The sequence below is a fragment of the Magallana gigas genome, chromosome 10 (genome assembly GCF_963853765.1).
Source record: "Magallana gigas chromosome 10, xbMagGiga1.1, whole genome shotgun sequence".
Classification (NCBI taxonomy): domain Eukaryota; kingdom Metazoa; phylum Mollusca; class Bivalvia; order Ostreida; family Ostreidae; genus Magallana; species Magallana gigas.
Window position 1 is genome coordinate 2,709,374 of NC_088862.1, and position 18,045 is coordinate 2,727,418.

The 18,045-nt window shown below is 35.2% G+C and overlaps 1 protein-coding gene across 3 annotated transcripts in view; it reads right to left on the reverse strand.

Moving 5' to 3' along the window:
* LOC105340635 (uncharacterized) overlaps nt 1–18,045 on the reverse strand; it is a 61,457-nt gene that overhangs the window by 19,210 nt on the left and 24,202 nt on the right. For all 3 annotated transcript variants that reach the window (XM_066074057.1, XM_066074059.1, XM_066074058.1), the window contains 31 exons: nt 17,458–17,578; nt 17,112–17,266; nt 16,670–16,783; nt 16,339–16,473; nt 15,576–15,641; nt 15,047–15,112; nt 14,510–14,694; nt 14,079–14,176; nt 11,805–11,938; nt 11,344–11,399; nt 11,100–11,247; nt 10,537–10,613; nt 10,196–10,306; nt 9,699–9,866; nt 9,409–9,549; nt 9,193–9,274; nt 8,404–8,963; nt 7,854–8,009; nt 7,042–7,159; nt 6,452–6,572; nt 5,608–5,762; nt 5,132–5,245; nt 4,634–4,768; nt 3,926–3,991; nt 3,651–3,716; nt 2,819–3,000; nt 2,451–2,548; nt 1,572–1,699; nt 1,330–1,385; nt 861–1,008; nt 368–444 (listed from right to left, as the gene is read on the reverse strand). In XM_066074057.1, the coding sequence (XP_065930129.1) occupies nt 368–444; nt 861–1,008; nt 1,330–1,385; nt 1,572–1,699; nt 2,451–2,548; nt 2,819–3,000; nt 3,651–3,716; nt 3,926–3,991; nt 4,634–4,768; nt 5,132–5,245; nt 5,608–5,762; nt 6,452–6,572; nt 7,042–7,159; nt 7,854–8,009; nt 8,404–8,963; nt 9,193–9,274; nt 9,409–9,549; nt 9,699–9,866; nt 10,196–10,306; nt 10,537–10,613; nt 11,100–11,247; nt 11,344–11,399; nt 11,805–11,938; nt 14,079–14,176; nt 14,510–14,694; nt 15,047–15,112; nt 15,576–15,641; nt 16,339–16,473; nt 16,670–16,783; nt 17,112–17,266; nt 17,458–17,578 (4,037 nt within the window). The remainder of the gene's footprint in view (nt 1–367; nt 445–860; nt 1,009–1,329; nt 1,386–1,571; nt 1,700–2,450; nt 2,549–2,818; nt 3,001–3,650; nt 3,717–3,925; nt 3,992–4,633; nt 4,769–5,131; nt 5,246–5,607; nt 5,763–6,451; nt 6,573–7,041; nt 7,160–7,853; nt 8,010–8,403; nt 8,964–9,192; nt 9,275–9,408; nt 9,550–9,698; nt 9,867–10,195; nt 10,307–10,536; nt 10,614–11,099; nt 11,248–11,343; nt 11,400–11,804; nt 11,939–14,078; nt 14,177–14,509; nt 14,695–15,046; nt 15,113–15,575; nt 15,642–16,338; nt 16,474–16,669; nt 16,784–17,111; nt 17,267–17,457; nt 17,579–18,045) is intronic.

Below are 18,045 nucleotides of genomic sequence, written 5' to 3' on the forward strand. Positions count from 1 at the left end.
TCATAGATATTAAAAAACTAACTATGTGACGGCAAAGGTTATGAGAAAAGTAACCCATATCATTCACATGTTGGAATATGTCACATTGTTACCAAATAATTTTGATATCATAGTTACCATAAAAAGTTCCTCATGTAAGTTATCAAATCAATTGCAGTAGTTTTCTATCTAACTTTCTATAAATATGGTTTTTTTTATATTGTCTGTTAAGCTTGCAGCAGCCAAAGACAGGGACAGGTGGAGGCAGTGTATCCGGGCCTAATGTACCAGTGGTTAGATGAGCTGAGGTGAGGGGAGGGGCTATAAGCGTGCCTCACTGAATGTAGAATGAACTCACTAAAGGAAAACATTGAAATACTAGACCTACATGTCAAGGTGACTGGATTTTGTGTTGTCCAGACCAAGCTTGTCAAACGGCTTCTTCAGCAGAGAGGACATGAAGTTCTACAAAATTACACAGTCAAACATTGAGAAGTAAAAATTGAATAAAGTTATATCAGATTTATTTTAAAATTTCATATATGATTTGTAATGCTGTAAAAAAAAATCCAAATATCTAAGGCACATTGAAACTTGATCATTTTCCTACAGCTTTATACAAAACTTTTCTTTCAGATGAGGTTGATATACGGTAATTGTAAAACAACTTCTATTTGTGTGCGAGAAATTTTTACAAGGTTCGCGAGAGCCTCATGGTGACTATTTCTTGCCACAAACAATTATTCTCATATGGCTGTTTTAACATGGATGTTGGTAAGGCTGGGTCATGAAAATTTGCGAAATAAAGTCGCAGCAAATAAAAATTTGTAATACTTTTTTCATCAACCATGCTGACTAAGCACACTACAGTGTATGGATACCTTGTATTTTCCGTAAAGCGAGGTGCGGACCAGCATCTTGCGTACATAGGACAACTCGGTCTGTGCTGCCTGCCAGGGTACATAATCCATCTCTGACCCAAGATACTCAATTGTCTGTAAGGCTATTTCCATTGGAAGATCTCCAGCTCTGTAAAGACAGACATAAAATAGACTTTATCTGATCTTTATAATTAATGAAAATTCTTTTTTATAGTAATACAGATTATGAATTTTTTAAATTTTCATTGTAAAAGAAATAAATGATAAAAAAAGGAATTTCCTCCGAATCATTTATCAATAACTGTTATATTTTCATGCGCAATGTACGTTTACATAGTATTCTAAAATTTAATAGGATAATACTGGTACATAGGTTACAGTTTAAAAAAACATATTAAATGATATAAGTATAGAGTACTGCCTACAACACTACAACATGTATACCCATCATTGCTTAAACGAGACTTACTTGGCTAGTGCCCAGGCGTCGTTGATGAGTTGAGCTCGGTTTGTGGTGTAAATAGCCTATTAAATAAAGGTATCAACATAACATTTTGTGTTCATCATTTAAAATTTCTTGCACTTAAAATTACCAACACACTTTTGCAATGTTTCATCAATGACTGAATTGTTACAAAAACTGTTTTGATGTTAGTGCATTTTGTTTGTTTTTGAATAAGTTACGAGTTTCTTAAAAGTGAAGTACTTCACCTCATGGTTGGCCTTTAGTTGACCAATCAGCTTGTTCCAATTGTCCAGGTCATAGTTCATCCTATAGTAACCCAACACCTGGACATTTCCAAGAATCCAGTCCGATGCTTCCACATTTGCTGGAATATCTATAAAAAAAAAAGAAAAAACTCTTGGGTACAAGGAAATCATCAAAATCTCCAATATCTGTGTTAAAGGGACATGGTCACAATTTTGGTCAAATTTTATTTTTCTGTTTTTATTTTTTACAATGCTTTTAGGAATACATTTCTAATGATCAAATGAAATTTTGGTGAAGTCGATGAGTTTTAAGCAAGATACAGGGCTCACAATTCTTCGTCATGTAAACAAGGCTCATGCCCTGTTTTTGTTTACATAGGCTCAATATACCAGTAAAAAATCTTTTTCAAGCTGATTTGTCTATCTTTTTATTCATTTTAAGCATAAATAAACAGTTACTAACGATTAACACATTCATTTGAGGTTTAAAACTGGAATTTCCACTTCAACATTCAAAATGTAAACAAAAGCTTTGTTTACATAGCGAAGAATATTGTAAGCTCTGTAACTCGCTTATAACTTAGCAAATGACACTCAAATTTTGGTTGCCTATTAAAAATGCCTTACTGAAGCATTGTAAACATAAAAATCGAAGAAACAATTTTCGACCAAAATCGTGACCATGCCCCTTTAAATGCAAGTTTCGTTCATCTCAGAACATTAGGCAATGGAAGTCAGTGACACAATAGTTTTTAAGGTCTATTTAATCAAGATCATTATAAAAATCTTAAAAGCAAACCCACTGGAATAATGGATGGTTGTATTTCTTAGATCATTTCTACTATCCAAATCTGGTGGGGTGGGGTTCAATATATATACCTTGGGTAGAAGCACTGAACCACACCATGTCTCGGTAGGTCTGATTGAAATGCTTCGTGGCTTCCGTGGTGTACGTGAAGGGGATGATCCATTTATATCTGTCATATCAAAGAATAAGAAAGGATATATTGTTTATAAAGATCATAATGTCAATGCCATGATTTCCATGAATACCTTAATTTTCTACCTGCTTTTTTATTTAAGCAAATATAACCATACATGTACAATTTAAATGTGGTTCTTTCAATTCAAAAATATCTGAACTAATCAAATATTACACTAGAAATTCAGTCAACATTATATGACACTGTACAATGTAAGTAACTAATGCGCGGCTGTTCACTGACCACAGACTAACAGACACTGACCCAAACTGTGAGGTGTACTTGAGTGGGTCCTGGGCCTGGGGGTTGCTAAGGAAGCGCTTCTGTGTGACCCGGAGGCCACCGTCGTCAAGTCTGGTCATAGTGACGACAGGGTAGTTCATCTGGAGGGTCCAGGTATCCATGACAGCCTTCACATCCACTGGGTACCCATTTATTTTTGATAGCTTGAAATATAAACCAGTTTGTTTAATTTTCACAACTAAAATTTGTCTTCAATGCTATAGATTTTCTTTTGAGTTTTGATTATTTTATGAAGAACAGGTGGATTTTATCATCAATGCAACAGTTGCTACACTGTTCTTCACGTGGTAATATTTACATTTGCAAATATGCTTCCTTATATGAACCTATAGAGAGGCGAAAATGTTCAATTCTGTATGAACGTTTTTGTGACGTCACAATGATAATCGCAAGCGCTTATCGCTTGATGGTTGCAATATTGTAAAGTTAACGTATAAAAACACTGTTATAATAATGATTCTGAGCGTTTTGCCATTCTCAAACGTAAATATAAGTAATAAACAGCAATGTTAAAAAGTTCACAGGGATATGAACTTGGTTGGTACATGATCAAATCTTCCGAGAAGCCCTTTGTGCTTCACAGGATTTGATCACGTGACCAACCAAGTACATATCCCAGTGAACTTTTTAAATTTCTGTTTATTTCTTAATTCAAAGACCTACAAACTGTTCAAATGTGTTGAGTCTACATCCCCATTCCAAACTTATATGAATGATATAGAATAAGGTATCCAAAGACTAAAACCTAGTGAATTTTCCAGAAAAGGTGACATGTCTATTAAATAAAACCTACCTTTGTCATCGAGTTCCACAAGTCATCATGGAAAGAGTTTCCATATCTTTTACTGTTCAAATAATCCTACAGCAACAAAAAACATTTATTCATTGACATGATAGAAATTAACGATCACAATTTCTTATTATAGAATTAATGTATTATGATTATTATCATGATTTTACACTTGAAATAATTCCTTGCAGTTTTTATTTATTTTGGAATCGATAGTATAACAGAAAAAATAGTAGATGGGTGACAATGAGCTCAGCTGATGAGAGTGAGTGACTGACCGTTAATCCGGCCCTGAACGTGTCCTCTCCCAGGTAAAACCTCATCATACGGATCACACTGCCTCCCTGTCAGTCAAACAAAGGATACAATGTCAGTCATAAATGCTCACTATAGCTTATCAAAATAAATGTTCCAATACTCAATTCAATTACAACAAGATGCCCATAAGCCACAATGCTCATCTGAGCAACTCATCACTACAGCTTCTTGATATAAAAAACAAAGTACCTTGACAATTGATCGTTTAAAAACCCAATTTTTTACGAAATTTATTTTTATCTTTAACATTGAGCTTCAAGTGTTGTTTTAGTTTTTAATAAAAAAAATTTTTCAATTTTCTACTCATTCCTATATAAAAATTCAACCTCCCTGGTGAGCAGACATTTTTATCAAAAATTACAATTATGTTACAAAAACATGTTCTATATGGCTACTTCATACTATACAGTATTTTGTGTAAAACTGCATTCAATATTTCATTTATCTAATAAAAGTGATATGCATCTAATTTAGTTTAAGAGGAAGTTTATTCAAAAATATACATGTAAGCATATAAGTGAATATGGATTGAAGCCAGGGCAAATATAGCCTATATCAATTTCCTTCATTAGAGATCAAGATAAACATTTATTTATTAATTAAAAGTAATAGTGTACTAATGAATCTTTTTTGATAGATATCAGGCTGCAGTTCTTTAGCAATCTCACCTTGGCATAAGAGATCTTGTCAAAAATCTCATTGATCTCATCTGGATTGGCGACCGGTACGTAGATGGGGTGAGACGAGACGAGTCCGTCAAACTCAAACGCCACCTGTAGATCCTCTGTCACAAACTGATCAAACTGCAAACCAGAAAAATAGCAGGTAGATTACAGGTAGATTACAGCAGGCCACTCCTGTCATATATATGGAGGCTACTCCTCTCAATCTCTCTCTGAGTGAGACAGTACTTATCTCAATCATTAATAATAGAATGATTTCAATATATAGAAAAGATATAAGAATGCGTGTTTATCACTTATTGAATGAACAATTACAAAGAAATTTATTGTAACAATTGTATTGAAAAGAAAACATGATCAGGAATGGTCGAGATGATAAACATCTAGCTAACTGTACTTTACTTTATATATAATGTATTTTCTATTTAAAATAGAACGTGTACTCATCACAAACAAGAATTACGACAGACAGTTGATGAATACCATCTTCCATTCAGGGAATTTATGATCTGCTCCGAGGTATTCCACGAATGAAGCGAATCCCTCGTTCAGCCACAGGTCGTCCCACCAGCCCATAGTGACCAGATCACCGAACCACTGGAAGATCAAGACACACAGTTTTAAAGAATTTATGATAAAGTAGCATATGTACATGTAACAAATTTGTGAATGTAGGTGACCAAAACTGTTTTATTAAAGACATTACTGAATAAAAGGGTAAACACTATTGCCTTAGTTCTAATAGGACAGTGACAATACTTAATCCTATAATAGAATATGCTTTGTCACAATCTTCTACCATTTTCTGATGAGTGAGCTCATGAGTTTTAAATGCTTTTGAGTTTTTACCTGGTAAGTGAACTCGTAGGTTTTTACCTGGTGAAAGAGCTCATGAGATTTGTACCTGGTGAGTGAGCTCGCAGGTTTTTACCAGGTGAGAGAGCTTGTGAGTTATTTACCTGGTGAGCAAGCTCGTGAGTTATGACAACAACAACTCGCTGTTTGTTGCTTTCTGATGACATCACGGGATCGTACAACATGGCTGTCTCTCTGTAGGTGATCAGTCCCCAGTTCTCCATCGCACCAGCAGCAAAATCAGGGATAGCAATCATGTCTGGAATCAGAGTGGCCAAGTAAAATTAGTAATTTTAAAAATAGACATTACCTTTTTAATAAGGGCTGTAAAGTGGAGCATCCCCATATAAAAGGATATGTAATTGGAAATGTGTTTCTTGTCTATAACTATTCTCTGTACTTAGGTCAATGTGCAAAGTCCATTAAAATCCTGTTGTAGTTTAAACTAGACTAGTATATAGATTTGAGTTGGATCTATAAACTCAACGACATCAGATATCTTTTCGAAATAATTTACCGATAAGTTTGTAAATAAATAGAGAATTGGTTTAATACTCAATTAAGTATGAAAAAGTTGATGATTCCAATAGAAAACTTCATGGTTTTCTTTCAATCTTGCCCACAAGCTTTTGTACACTAACTCAGAAACATACAAACTTACACATAATGATGACACTTACTCTCTGCATTAAGCTATGTGAGGGTATAACTATTTGATATCCATATGGTCTTTTATCAATAAGCTCATTGACAAGTCCAATAATGCTTTTTTTCATTTTGTCTGATATACTTGACACTCCACTTATCTAAAATGGTAATACTATCAAAGTTTCCTTACTTGCTGAATGGATGACGATAATATTAGTATAAAAATGGAGTCAATCTATTCACTAAAGTTAAACATAATAAACCAACTGGACTGAATAGATTGTTATTATTGGTCAGTACCTTGTTTCTTGAGAGGGAATGAGATGTTGAAGTATTCCTCATAGAACGTGATGGTGTCCACACCTACGTCTAGTGCAAACTCCGCCTGATGTATCGCCTCAGGTCTAGACCACGCCCCGTACTGAAACAACGTTAAACTGATGTCTGCATTCAAACCTCAGGAAACAAACTCATGAAACAACAGACTCTGATCTGAGTAATCAAAACTCAACACTCAGATCAAAACATCAGACAGGGTGGGTGCGCTAGCTTCATCTTAATTGGTAAACTTCACAAATCATACTGGATTCAAGGCTTTTTTTTACATTTTTTTATTTTGAACCCCTACTATGCCCACACAGTACTGCAATCAAAGTAATTAAAAGTTCTAATTCAAAACAGAGCTATCCTTGTTTGAAAAATATGTCACAGCAAATTTTACACATGGGCATATTGGGCAATGATAAACCAGATTTAAAATGCAAACTAAGGATTTTAAACATTTTGACAGAAAAACCCAGGAATAATAATAGTTCAACTTTTATGAATTCAATCCTCACAGGAATCTGACAATTGAAAGCAAACATCATATAACAAGAACAATCTCTTACCATTATTCCATTAGGTGTCGCCTTGGAGATGTTTTGGAAGTCGCACACAATGAAGCAGGCCAGATAGGTAGACATGGGCACCGACTCCTCATAGACATCAGCCAGTAAACCGTTAGATCTGTAACAGAGATCACAACATGCATGTAGCTACCAGCTGTCTTAGAATTATCAGCAAAAAAAATTAACAAAACAACAAATTGGGGAAGTCCAACTTTCTCACAGTTCAGTTCTTCCTTTTACATTTGATTTCATTTCACTTCAAATCAAAAACGTACTTTTGTACCAGAAACAGTAATCAAATAGACCTTTGGTAAGGCTAACACAACTCCCTTGGATTAAAGTGCAGGACAAAACTCTGCAATTCAGTCAACTGAATGTTGACTCATCTAAAAGGCCTGGAAAGGGAACTGCATGACTGAGCTAACTGCCATTCAGTAATCTTGAAGTCAACATTCAGTTAAACCATGGTAGAGCTTTATATCTATTCTGTGAAAATCCTTTCTGCCAGATACAGATTGATCCAGACTATCAATGTTATAACCAATCTGGATCAGCCATAGATTGATCCGGACAACCAATATAATATTAAGCTATCTGTATCAGACATGGATTGATCTGGACTACTAATGATATAACCTATCTGGATCAGCCATGGATTGATCCAGGCTATCATTGATATAACCTATCTGGATTAGCAATAGATTGATCTGGACTATCAATGATATAACCAATCCGGATCAGACATGATTGATCCGGACTATAAATAAAAGATTAAGTTATCTGGATCAGACATGAATGAGGAAGTGACTTACCTGGATTCTGTTTTTTCTATCATCATGTTGGACAAGGAAATTTTGTCGGGTCTACGCAAGAGTGTGACCTTGAACTTTGCCTTCATGTCAGGTTCATCAAAGCAGGGGAAGGATTTCCTAGCATCTACTGGCTCCATCTGTGTAGTAGCCAGGTATCTACAAAAGACAGTTAAATAATTAACATGACCATTCTATGATGTTTGATTTGAGAATGTATCTAATTCTAATTTAGGAGGAAATGGATGTCGGGAATAACCAGAAGGATATTAAGCAAAAAAATGGTAACCTTATTTCCCGTTTTATTTTTGTTCTTTTCAACCGAATTAACAGCTAATGAGTTTAATAAATCAAAAGACTTAAGTTTTTTCTCATAAAACAAAACTGTCACGAGGTGAATTCAAAATGTGTTGGTTTTATTTTTACGACAGTGATAGGGTGAAGTTAGCACTAAGAGACACAAGCCCTGAATACAGTATTCTACCAGTATTATACAATTAAGTAATTCACATAAATAGACAGTCACAATTACTGCCAGTAGTCTAGTACTTACACAGGCTGGTCGCCCCGTTTGTAAGCGCTGTAGTAGAGACCCGCCAAGTCATCAGTCAGCGGGCCGACGAAACTCATAGACACCTCGTACTTCTCTCCCCTCTGTAATGGCTGACTCAAGAAAATAATCAGGAACTGTCTCTCCTTGTCCTCCTTCATACCCTGGGTCTGAACAATACGAAAATCGCTCGCTTGCAGGACTCGGACACTGTTTGGGTTAACAGTGAGTTTATTGATATGGAGAGTGATATTGTTTGTGTTGTTTACAACATTGACCAAGATTTTAACGTTTCCTGAGAAAGTAAAATTTTCAGGGCTGGGTTGATATATATCTGGGAACAGCTCCAGGGTGTATAACTCTGGAAGAACAGATCGCGGCAGTCGGACATCTTTGAGAGAGCTTCCACCCGAGGATGCAGCTATGTTGTCATCCAGCCATTTCTCAATGATGTTGTAGTATTTGGTCATCCATTCAATGTTTGCTACCGTCTTCTCCATCACCTGATCAAAGGCGCGAGTCCCAGATCCCATGTCTGGGTACTTCTGTTTAAAATCTCTCAACTGAAAATATATATTGATTTTGTTAAAGAATTGTGTTTCATGGATCCATTGTTTTTGATAATTTTTAGGTTTTGAGTGTTTAGCCTTAATGATTGGTTAATACCTGTTAGTATGTAGAATTTTGATTGGTTTTATTAATAAGTTGTTGCAGATGATTCTGATTGATTTATACCTGTTATGTAGAATTTTGATTGGTTTTAACTTGAAGATGATTCTGATTGGTTAATACCTGTTGAAGATCTTGCTCTGTGTTAAAGGAATCCAGGACTCCATTCAGAAGATTCTTCAGGGCAAAGGCGGATGTCCCGTACCTACAGAAAATATATTAAGTCATTGTTCAGAAGAGCTACCAGTTTTCAGTTAAGGACAACAAGGGTCCAGCATTGACAACAATTCTTAGAAGTGATAAAAAAAAATTTTTGCAGACAAATTTATTCATCATTACATCTCCAAAAGCTGGTTAAAGTTAGCTTTCACAAAATTCCAGGCTAAATCTCGCCCAATAGAGTTCTGCGACACATAGATGATGACGTAAGTCCCGTCCTGTCGTCGGACTTCTGAGGAATCAAGGGACATGCTTAGGTATCTGAAAAACAAGGATGTTCCTATAATTAGTTTCTTACATAATTATGTAGATGTTCAGTCTCAAACTGATAATACTCTCATTTTCTTTATCCATTTTTTCTCTCTTTCGGATCCTTATCTTACATTTGATGCTATCACTCTCTCTCTTACTTGCTGAGAATCCAGGTTTGCTTTGTACAGGCCATGGCAGCCATCAGAGATCTACGTTCCGCGGCTACATTTGTCTCTTTGTATTGTTGGTACGCAAAGTTCCACTCCGCCTCCCCTCCCTCTGCAATGGCTGTACAGTACACAGCTGACTTCAGATCAGGATCCACTCTGAAAGATAAAGATGGATTTAAACAAACGTTAAACAAAGCAGATTATGGACTTAACATTCTGAAAATTGCATAAATTAAAATCAGCATGAAATTTCATTTTGGCTAGATTTTCATTCAAAGATACATTTCAAAACTCCCCCATTTCTCCCTACCTTCATCTTGTTGATGGGGTCGTTTATCCAGTCCGCGTACTTTCTAATCCTGAAACATTAGGACACTACCCCCCCCCCCCCCCCCATTCCTCCCTCTCTACCTCTTTTTGCTTGGGTCGTCTATCCAATTCTGATACATTTAGACACCCCCCCCCCTCCAATCCTCCCTACCAACCTCTTGTTTATGGGATCGTCCATCCAGTCCTGGTACATTCTGAGGGCCCCAGACATACAGCTCTCGATGTCATAGGAGCATGCCTCTCCCACCAGCAGTGACCGGGTATAACTACAACATAACGCACAATAACACCAGAGTATAGGCAATTCAATGCTTAAACACTATTAAGCCATTCATAAAGGCTGATTATCAAATTTTCAATTGTTTTGAGTATTACAGATAAAAAGTAAACCATTTATTCCACGGTACATGCTCGTTATACCAGATATGAATGTTTTTTACACAAAGTGACATCTACTTGGTTTAAATACAATGACTTCTACACAAAGGTCACCTACATTTCCAGATGTCCTGAGCCAGAGTTGTCCATTCCCAGTTTATCATATGGTTTCTTAATCAGAGTTTGCATGAAGTTCTACAAAATGATGAAATTATAACCATCCATACTTAAATACTTCATTAAACTGACCGTTTTAACAAGCTTTTCTGATTTGCAACTATTCCTTACACTAACAAAATAAAGGTAACCTTAGGAACCAAGGCCATGTTCAATTGATGCCACAACAATAAGCCATAGTGTGTTCAGTCATTTTAGTGTCCTGAATCAGCTTTGTTCAAAGTTTTAAGAAACAATTAGTTTCCTGTATCTACTGTCAGTGGAATCATCATATCTCATGGGGGACTAATGTTCGTGGCTTTCGTGGGTAACCCTTGTCCACGAATTTACATCCCCATGAACCTATACACAATCATTTGTATAATTATACTTATAAATATTATCCCGATTACGCAACCAACAAAATTATTTCCCGACAAACCAGGAAAACTTTGGTTACCCATGAACATTGACCTCCACGAATAAAAATGATTCTACAGTAAAATCTGTTCGCCATTACTGTACCTTAAATTTTCCATACAGGTTGCTTCTTGTCAACATTTTCTGTACATAAGAAAGCTCATGTCTCGCCGCATACCAAGGGACATAATCCATTTCTGATCCCAAATACTCCACCATCTTTAAGGCGACCTCCATATCAGCATCTCCAGATCTTTTAAAAAGAAAACATCAACGAAAGTTATTCGTTCTCTTTTAATTGTTGGAGAGTTAACTCACTGGTTGACCAATTAATTCATGATTTACTTACTTGGCCAAAGCCCAGGCATCATTAATTAATTGTCCCCTGTTAATTACATGAATACTCTGAAATAAGAAAAAGAAGCACATTAAAAATGGTTAAATGAGTGATTAATTTTAATTTTTCTTTTTTATTTCCTTTTAACATTAGAAAAAATTTCAAAATGAAGATGTAATTGTCTAAAATGTCCTAATGTCTAAATCTATCTGGAGAAAAACATTTTAATTAGAATCAAACAAAATCAATATTAATATAGAATTATATGAATATTTATCCTTAGTTTGGGATGTTTATTGTTTTTGAACTGTGAAAAAAATTAATAGGTTCTTCATATATAAATACCAACTATCAATATGATCTACTCAGATATGCTGATAAATGTTTTGAGCTGTTAACAAGATTTCAACGTACTGCTAAATGTTTAGATATGCTGCTTATTGTTTTGAGCTGTTATCCAGATATCAACTTACGGCATGATCTGTTTTGAGCTGTTGAACCAGTTTGAGCCAGTTGTTTTTATCATAGTTGACCCTGTAGTAACCATACTGTTGAACGTTTCCAATAATCCAGTCATTGGCATCGATCACACCTTGCCGTGGTAAATCTGTCAAATAACAAGGAAAACAGAGTGTTTTACATCACAGGTATGTACAGGAACCAACTAAAATAGAGGTACTGTGAGCAAGCTCATAATTGATACCCCCCGCTAAGAAAAAAATCATAACGCATGTATTTTTGCTTTTATAGAAAATATTAGATGAATCTATTTCACTGACAATTTTCTATAAATAACAACTGCTCTATTTTTTAAAACTGTTAATGCTAATAGGAGTAAACAAACCAATTTCTATCCTTTAATTCCATTTTATTTTAAGTTAACTGTTAATGCATGAGGACATTTGCATTCTTCCTTTAACAACCATGACTCAAATCAAACTCGAATCAAACGAAATCCACATGTCAAGCAGCCATTTAATATTTAAACATTTTGAATTATTGGTATACTGAGCCCGATTTTTTCCGAAATTTTTTTTCCACACATTTTTTTTTCCAAATAAAAATTTCATTGGGGCAGGCCTTCTCAGAGAAACGGGGATGAAAATCGAAAAATAATTTTATATGGCCTGAGAAGAGCAAGCTTTGTGTCAAATTTTAGATTCTAATATTTCCATTAATACAAGAAATGACACAGACAAAATTTAGCATTTTCGAAACAATGACCTTGAACTTCCTCAATTGACCTTGGGTCAAGGTCATGACACACCCTTACGTCATAAGCAATATTTGTGTGAAGTAAGAACATTCAATGCTTCTCCATAAGGAAGATATGGACCGGACACGAATTTGCATTTTTCTGCCAGTGACCTTGACCTTGCACGAATGACCTTGGGTGAAGGTCATTACACAACCTTAGGTCATAAGCAATCTTTGTGTGAAGTAAGAACTTCCAATGTCAATGTTTCTCTATAAGAAAAATATGGACCGGACATGAATTTTGCATTTTTTCTGCCAGTGACCTTGACCTTGCATGAATGACCTTAGGTCATGGTCATGACACACCCTTAGGTCATAAGCAATCTTTGTGTGAAGTAAGAACCTCCAATGTTTCTCCATAAGAAAGATATGGACCGGACACGATTGCACAGATAGACGGACAGATGGACAGAAGGACGGACGGACAAGGTGATTCCTATATACCCCCCCAAACTTTGTTTGCGGGGGGTATAATTAACACTTGTTCAGGAGTTTTATTTCTTTTTTTTGGGGGGGGGGGCATAATCACATCTATACTACTATATTAATATAATAGACTTGTATTTTTGGGCTTCAATACTGAGAAATCGGAAGAGTACTGTCCTTTGTTTTATATATTTTAAACATCATTGGTACTTGAAGATTACCAATATGTTTTCATTTTTTCTCAATCAAGCTTCGCTAATTAATAATCATTGAAAATTCCTTTGAAAAATCCGGAAATCATCTGGATTTTTTAGATTTTATGATCTTGCGCATGCGCAGTATATTCAGTTTAAGTTTCCACAATATCACATTTGCATGGATAAACCCAGAAACTATATTACAAACACGTGTAAATTTTCATTGAAAGATTGTCATATATTCTGGTCATTAAAAGAAATACGGGAGAAATACGGGAGATAAGTCTAACTCAGTGGATTTAATATGAAAAATCCCGAGAGTTCCGAATGTCAACATGGTGTGTAAATTCGAAGCGAGTAAAAATCGTTGGTGAAAAAGTGTTGAATTCTTCATCGATATGAATTAAATTTTTAGATGAAAGGTATTTACAGCCTCAAAATGGTTTGTTATGAATAATTTGACTGTTATTTTCAATGCAGCTTCATTAATTTTCTCCAAAATCGTATCCGAGTGATTCTGCGATTTTTTGCTACTTTACGGGTATATATGGGAGGCATTTTAATAACTGTGGTGAAGGCCTGTCCCGAAACACAGTTAGATTATTCTAACTATAAGCAGAGTGTAGTGAAATTAATAGCATTATTGTAGGCTAAAGCTTGGTTATGTAAATGTCAACAATACGGTGTATCGATGTATCTATTTCGTATATGCCCAATATCACCCAATGTCAACCTGTGCACGCACGGGTCAAAGTCTAGTCTATATAATGATAATAATGGTAACAATTAAATTGTCAAATTTTAAGGTGACTCCTATCATACACACTAAATCTGTAGCCATTGAATACTATATTAACACTGTCTCACCTTTCTGAGAGGTGTTGAACCAGTGAGCATTCGCCCAGTTCTGGTTGAAGTTTGCTTGTGATTTGGTCGTGTAAGTGAATGGAATCTGCCACAAGTACCTGTAATACACACAGTCAACAGAGGTTACAAAACTGTCCCCAAAAAAACAATGATACCAACATATATACACCAAACCAAACACAACAATTCCTGTACATGTATTCAGAAGGAAAATGTACCAGTCTATATGATTTATTTCAGAATAACAATATAAGTGGATATGACATTCATACTGTTCTGAATGATTAATCTCAAACTACAGCTCAAGTATACACCTCAAATTCATATTCTCTCTAGAATAATTCCACAAGTCTAACCGACACATCTCTCCACATAGCCGTCGCCTATACATGTACATTTAATTTACATACACATAGGTCAAGGTCACTCACCCAAAAGGAGAAGTATACTTCATTGGGTCCCTTGCTGTGGGGTTCTGTAAGAACCGCTTCTGTTGAACTCTGACCTGTCCATTGATGACTGTTACCATGACAACAGGATAGTTCATCTGTAGGGTCCAGGTGTCCATGACCTGTTTGACATCGGTCACTCTACCCCCGCCGTCCTGGACAGCTTGCTGTAAGTATAACATGTAACATGATCCCAGGTCAATATGATGAAGACACCACAGGCCAAAGGTTCATACAGAAATTACAAAACACCTTTAAACTGCCTAAAAACCAAACATATAATGGAAAGTACATATATGTAATCCAGTTTGGATTTATCTATTAAAAGTTTTTCAAATTATTTTGCATTCATGATTTTGTCACACCCTCATTTTTACTCCCCATTTTGAATTTTTTGAATTCTGAGTCAGTGATCTCAGGACAAAACATAACATCATGTCTACTTTGAGACTCTTTTGCATGACCATGTTACAAAACTATATTATTATTATAACATTGGGTCAAGGTTTCCATGGTTACCTGAGACATGGCGTTCCACAGATCATTGTGAGCAGCATTCCCATACTTCCTGTTGTCAAGGTAACGCTAGTCAAAGAAAATCAAACAGATTTTAAAACAACTGTATAAACATATAATTGTATGATACATCAACTACTAATTAATCTTCTTCTTTGCCATTAAGGTACTGCAAGTCTAGAAAACCATAAAGATTAAATATTACGAATTGCATGTTCATGTTTAATATATTCATTACTATCAAATAATTTGTTATGAACAGGTTTTTTAAAGAAAGCTTTATTTATATAACTACTCATATACGCAACATTCATTAAATTTACATTAAAGTTTTGAGGAATTAAAGAAAATACTGGTATTTAATAAGAAACAATTAAGATTTAGCCATCTAAATGTAAAATCAAACATAATTGAGCAGGTACATGTGCATGTAGACTGTGAGCATGCAATATCATTCCTAAAAAGATAATTACTAGTCTCTTTGACATTTGTTTTTTGTTTAATATTTGATTTTAATTAGATAAAAACTCACTTTTAGTCCATTTTTAAAAGTGTTATCGCCCAAGAACCACTGCATCATTCTGATGATGCTGCCACCCTGTGGTCAAGAAAGATCAGTTACCATAATAAATACCAGCACATTGTCCACTCTATAACTATATATATATATAAGGAGGCTGGAAGGTCAACAAATTAACCAACAGATCTACCTTAAACTTTTATAAATGAAGTTATAAGCTATAAACTTGTATTTGGTTAGAAAAAGTTCCATATATATTTGCTTTGAAATTTTATTATTTTCCTCAATCTTTATATAGAGTTCTTTTTCTTATGGAGATCAATATAGTCTAAAAATGGCAACGACCATCAAGCCCTCTTAAAGCAACAAACTATCAAATCACAGTCAATACCGTATATCCGGGGTTTTTTTTCGCACGTCACAAAATTTGCGAAAATGCCGAAAATCTGAAACATTTTTAATTTGTGTCAGTCATTTTTTGCGATTTAAAAAGTTCCTTACAGAAAATGACACTGGACATAATTTCTGCGTATTTAATAATTAGCGATCTAAAAGAGGTCGCGAAGAAAGCAAAAATTAGATCACCAAGAAAATTACCGGATATACGGTGTATCATTCCAATCTGATTGATGTCCAGGAAGAAAACAACACAGATATATAGTAATTAAGAATGTATCAGACAACCTTAATTTATTTGTCAGATGTTTGTCTGATATCTATTAGGAAAAAAATTTTAGCATTTAAAACCAATGATAACGTTAAGTTGAAAAATGACCTTGGAATAAGAGATGGTGTCAAAAATTTCATTGATTTCTGCGGGATTGTAGACTGGGGCGTAGATCGGATGTGAAGAAACCAGGCCATCGAATCCAAAAGCTGCCTGAACCTCCGCCACCGTAAACTGCTCAAACTGAAAATAAACAATAGACAAGTAAAACGACAGATAATAACTCAAACTGAAAGCAAACTATACATGTGGACATAACCAATTCCAACTGCTCAAATGGAAATTAAAAATATTGTTTAAGATGCAAAAATACGACTTATGGATAAGAATCTACAATAATAATGAATTGTGCCTTTCATAATTTAAAAGATTACTTTACCATTTTCCATTCTGGGTATTTATTGTCGGCTCCAAGGTATTCAACAAACGTGGCAAATCCCTCATTCAGCCATAGGTCGTCCCACCATTCCATTGTCACCAGATCACCGAACCACTGAATGCAAAAAATTCTCATGTTCATTCATATTTAAAGTAAAATATGATCATTCTAATATTCATTTAAAGCAAAAGTTCAGGACAAATTCACTTGATATACAGAAAAATATAACATAGGTCTTGAAATTCGAAGTTACAAAAACAAAACAAAAAAATCTCATTTTTTTTCAAAAACTTCAGACTCGGACTATTTTTCCATAGATTTCGGAAATGTATCTTTTTAAAAATGCAAATGGATCCGTTTGATTTTTTAAATTCAACTGTTTCAAGAAGGAAGGATGAGGATAATAAGAGATTGATCAAAGGTAAGACAAACAGAGCATCACCTGGTGGGCCAGTTCATGTGTGATGACGGTCACCACTCTCTGCTTATTGGTCTCCGAGGAGACGCCAGGCTGATACAACATGGCCGTCTCTCTGTAGGTGATCAGTCCCCAGTTCTCCATCGCCCCCGCAGCAAAGTCAGGGATAGCGATCATGTCTGGAAGATATGAAAGATGTAAAATTAAACTCACATCTCTATCTTCTAGAACATTTTTTTCTATTACTTCTACATCAGAGATTTTCTTCTCAGTGCATCTCTCTCTCTCTCTCTCTCTCTCTCTCTCTCTCTCTCTCTCTCTCTCTCTCTCTCTCTCTCTCTCTCTCTCATAACTTTCTTCAAATGAACACCTTGTTTTGGAAGTGGGAATGCAATGCCAAAGAACTCCTCATAATATGTAATGGTTGTCATGCCAACATCCAGGGCTAGCACTGTCTGGTTGTAGGCCTCCGGAGTGGACCAGGCTGAATACTGGAACGGTCCAACAAAACAAATCAAAACACAGAGACCCAACTAACCAAAGACTTAGAATATATGATAAAATAGATGTTAATTTAACAAACTAAAAACTCATTTAACACTCATTTTGTGAATGCCTCAGTCTGCAAAGTTTTATACCTTTTCTAAATAACAGTAAAACAAATGCATCACATCTGATAGATCCACATACTAATTTAAGCTCCTGGTGCAAGAGGTGAGTGTACAGTCTGAGAGTTTTCCTGGGTTTAATTCACTAAATTCTGACATAGAACAGAAATACTGATCCCCATTATAGCCTCTGTTTGGTGTTATACCTGGATATTGTTTCATGTTTACCTTGATGTTGTTTTTGGTGTTTACCTTGATGTCGTTTCATGTTTACCTTGATGTTGTTTTTGGTGTTTACCTTGATGTTGTTTCATGTTTACCTTGATGTTGTTTTTGGTGTTTACCTTGAT